Source organism: Electrophorus electricus, chromosome 4 (assembly GCF_013358815.1).
Source record: "Electrophorus electricus isolate fEleEle1 chromosome 4, fEleEle1.pri, whole genome shotgun sequence".
In the NCBI taxonomy this organism is placed as follows: Eukaryota; Metazoa; Chordata; class Actinopteri; order Gymnotiformes; family Gymnotidae; genus Electrophorus; species Electrophorus electricus.
Window position 1 is genome coordinate 12,240,415 of NC_049538.1, and position 3,821 is coordinate 12,244,235.

The following is a 3,821-nucleotide window of genomic DNA, read 5'->3' on the forward strand; positions in this document are numbered from 1 at the left end:
AGAAAGATGAAGTTCTAAAGGTTTTAAACGGTTAAATGCAAATTCAACGATGTAGCAGCTATTCAGCCTGGCATTTACTTAAAACGCTCTCGGTTTGTGTGCATGCATGCACGCCACTGACAGAATAATAGTGGTGCGTGATATGGGTACATTGGCCTTGTAGCGTGTCATATGGCGTAAACACTGTTAGCACGTAAAAAAAAACCTTTGCACGCATCCTGTATGCACGAAACTCTTCATTAGATCCACGGATAACCTTTCGTCCCATTTCGGTTACCAGAAGGTGTCACACGCCACCACACTACGCTTGTGTAGTCATGGAAACTTGACTCCTTGGTTATTTTTCCCCCTTTAACTTTACATGGTAAGAAAGACATATAAATGAAGTAGTCCATATATAAACGAACAACCACCCCGACTTATTTTATTAAAACATCTGTTGTTATTTTCTTGTTTTTTTTTTCTAGCAAGTGTAACTGCAAACCAGTAGGGTGAGCGAACTTGCACGCGCACACTATCAACGTCGGTCAACTTCCTGTGTTTTTTGTTTTTTTCCTCCCCGCTCCCAGCGCGCGCTACGGCCCGCCCTCTCCGGAGCGGAGTCGCCCGCTTCGTGAGCGGATGCGCAAGCTCGAGCACACTCAGTCTGCAACAGCTGCCGGTCCGGCGACGGGAGACGGCGAAGCCTCGCGCTGTGCATGAGCGCTTTGTCACGCACTGCCCTGTCCTATGCCCGCTCGTGCGGATTCACCGGGACCGGACAGGCTCGCGGTCGGACAGGACGACGGCTTGGACGACAGCTCTTAGGGGAAACGGGGGGGCAGTTTTACAGGTATGATCTGTGAACCGTGCGTCTTTAAAGGAATCGGGAGCGAAACTAGTCCGTTGCAGGCACCCGTCGAAAGGAATTGCCTTTGATACGGTATTTTTCTCCACCGGAATGTTATCGCAGCGTTCTTTGTTTTCTTAAATAAGTTGCTATATTTTTAGTTTGCTCGGTGAAACCTTTGTAGAATCAGCACCGTCGCGAGCGGCTCTGCGGGGCGCCGCAGTGTCCGGGTGTTCTCGCGTTCAGCGCAGGGATCGCTTTAACGGAGGCAGTACGTGCGAAGTTGCTCGAGCAGCGATCTGGAACTGGCACGTAGGCTCCGCTTTAAACGCGATGGATCTGCATCAAATGATCAAAACAGGCTCGCCTTCGGAGCGCGTTTTGTGATGTCGGAGCACGATTGCATCGCCACACAGCTCGATGGCATCCCCTTCATTAGAGGAGGACACAAAGGCGTGCGCGTAGGAGACAACGGCTTGCTTTCTCAGCTCAGTCCTTTTTTAGCCGTTGTTGGGGGCTGTTTAGAGATAAGCTTTCCGTTTCACTAGTGCCACCTCTCCCGTTGAACTACTATCTTTTCTCGAGAAACGATAGGTTTCAGAGATGCAAATACGCACACACACACGCACTCACATAACGCCCGAGTGAGTATATCGATTACTCACCTGACCTGTCAAGTGGTGAATGACTACCCGATTTACTGAAACCATATGACAGCTCTATGACTAAGAGCGTGCAAAGTCTGATCATTATGAGTTGTCGTTTTTCTAACCTCACGTTTTCTGTTCCCGTATAGTCCACTGCAGCGGTCCAGGAGAAAAGTTTGTACATAATGCAGGAAACAGAAGACGGCGGCGACAAAGTTTTAACGGAGCCCGCACTGAGTTTGACTGTGAGGAACGGAGAGTTCGCCGAGCAACAGATAGGAGTGGTGGACAAGATCCCTTTGGTGAAACCCTATTTTAAAAAGAAACACGGGCAGAGGAAGCTGGACGCAAAATGTTTGCGGACGTTAGCGGATCCTCTTTTAACCACGTTACTAAGTTCGGATGATCTCGTAGCTGGAGACGGGGTTTTTGTTCCACGAAATCCGTCCCGGGTTCAGCGGAATATATGTACCGCAGCCGTGGAGAAACAGGCGAGGATGAGCCCCGTGTGCTTAAAGGACGCAGGTGCCGTGTCCGGTTTGATGGCGGAGGACACGCACGCCGCCGACATGAGTGATCCCGCGGCCGAGCTCACGGAGGGGGAGCAGAAGGTGACGAATATTCCGCGGGCGACGATAGACACCAGCGCGCGCCGCTTTCAGCCGCAGGCGCGCGACTCGCCGGCGCCCTCCGCGGTCGTCGCACCGTGCGAGGGGGAGAAGTTGAACGACATCTACACCTCCGAGTCGTTGCAGGGCGCCAACTGCCTCGCCGTCAAAGAGGGCTCAGCGACGAACGAGATCTTTCAGGACAAAAGCGAAGAAGCCTCGCTGGACCTGGTGTTTGAGCTCCTGACGCAGCTGCAGTACCACACGCACCAAGGCGACGCGGTGTCGGTCTGCGTGGATTTCCTCCAGGGCGTCTGCGTCTATGGCAGTGACTGCGCACAGCACCACACCGTTTTGCCGTATCACTGGCAAATCCGGCGGGCCGACACACAGGTCTGGCAGAGCATATCGGACGAGTCGCAGGAACAACTGGAAAGACTTTATTGCAATCCGGACAATGAACAAGTCAGACTTAAATTTCTGTAAGTGCATTTTTTTTAAATGTCATTTTGCTTCTATGGGTGTTTCAGTTCCAAATTAAAAGTACACCAGATGCGTTATTTCAGCTTTACAATAAATCTGTGAGTTTAATAATAGTGGTAATAATAGTAATATTAATAGTCTATTTGAAGGTAAGTGTTACATGGCTTGTGAGAAAGTGAAGTGAACTGTGAGAAAGTGAATTGAAGAGAATTACTTTTGAGAGGAAGGATTGTGCATTATGGTGTGATAAAGGCATTTTTATGCTTACAGAGTACAAATGTGTGTGTGTGTGTGTGTGTGTGTGTGTGTGTGTGTGTGTGTGTGTGTGTGTTGTTCATCCTCTCATAAGCCTTCTGCAGCCTGCTCTGAGACAGGGAAGTGCAGTGATGGCTGTGTGAACTTGCATGACCTGTTTCTGACTTGTGTGGTCATTTGCACACACACTCACGCACAAGCACGCACACACACACAGACTCAGTCTCTGTGAATGACGCAGGACAGTCGCACACTGTGATAGTGAATCTCACACAGACACTACCTCACAAAGGCTAGGATAAATGAGTCTCACACAAGCACATACTTATACACACACATACACACACACACTTTCATGCACAAACTCGACAGGATCATGCCAATTTTGACTCAGAGCAGTAAGATCTACATGTCTCTCATTATCGTCATCTCTCTAGACCACCATCTCTATTTTTAAACACACACACACATAGAGGTCAACTAGTTCACCACACACTGCATATCATAGAAGGTAATCAGTTGCCTATGTGGGTCTTTTATTTTGGTGGGGGTTTTGGTCAGGCGCAGAGGTTAGGTCGTCATGCTGAAGGCCTGGGCAGACAGGAGGCCCACGGCTGTTTTTACACTCACCGTGTCTCCGCTGCCTTTGGGGCAGCCCAGGTGATTTGGCTTGGAAATCTGGCAGAGAGGCAGCTGTGTGGGGCCCTGTGTGCTCTTATATCCTTGTGTTGTGTCCTGTACCCCTGTGTTGTGTCCTGTACCCCTGTGTTGTGTCCTGTACCCCTGCGTTGTGTCCTGTACCCCTGCGTTGTGTCCTGTAACCCTGCGTTGTGTTGTCCATGGTCCTCCGGACTGAGAACCCACCGTAGTCCTGTGGATTCCTGCTGCAAATACTCCACGAATTACCTTCTGCTCTTCACTATCTCAGAACTAGCTATTATATGGTCAGCTTGAGATGGCAACCCCCCGCCCAACAAGTGTGTGCGAGTGCATGTGTGT

The 3,821-nt window shown here is 50.0% G+C and overlaps 1 protein-coding gene across 1 annotated transcript in view; it reads left to right on the forward strand.

Annotated features, from left to right (window-relative positions):
• The first annotated feature begins 624 nt into the window (after positions 1-624).
• The window catches only part of tiparp (TCDD-inducible poly(ADP-ribose) polymerase), an 18,658-nt gene continuing 15,461 nt past the window's right edge, over positions 625-3,821 (forward strand). Inside the window, exons 1-2 of the mRNA XM_027026897.2 lie at positions 625-832; positions 1,626-2,566. Coding sequence (XP_026882698.1) covers positions 1,662-2,566 — 905 coding nt within the window. The 5' untranslated portion in view covers positions 625-832; positions 1,626-1,661. The remainder of the gene's footprint in view (positions 833-1,625; positions 2,567-3,821) is intronic.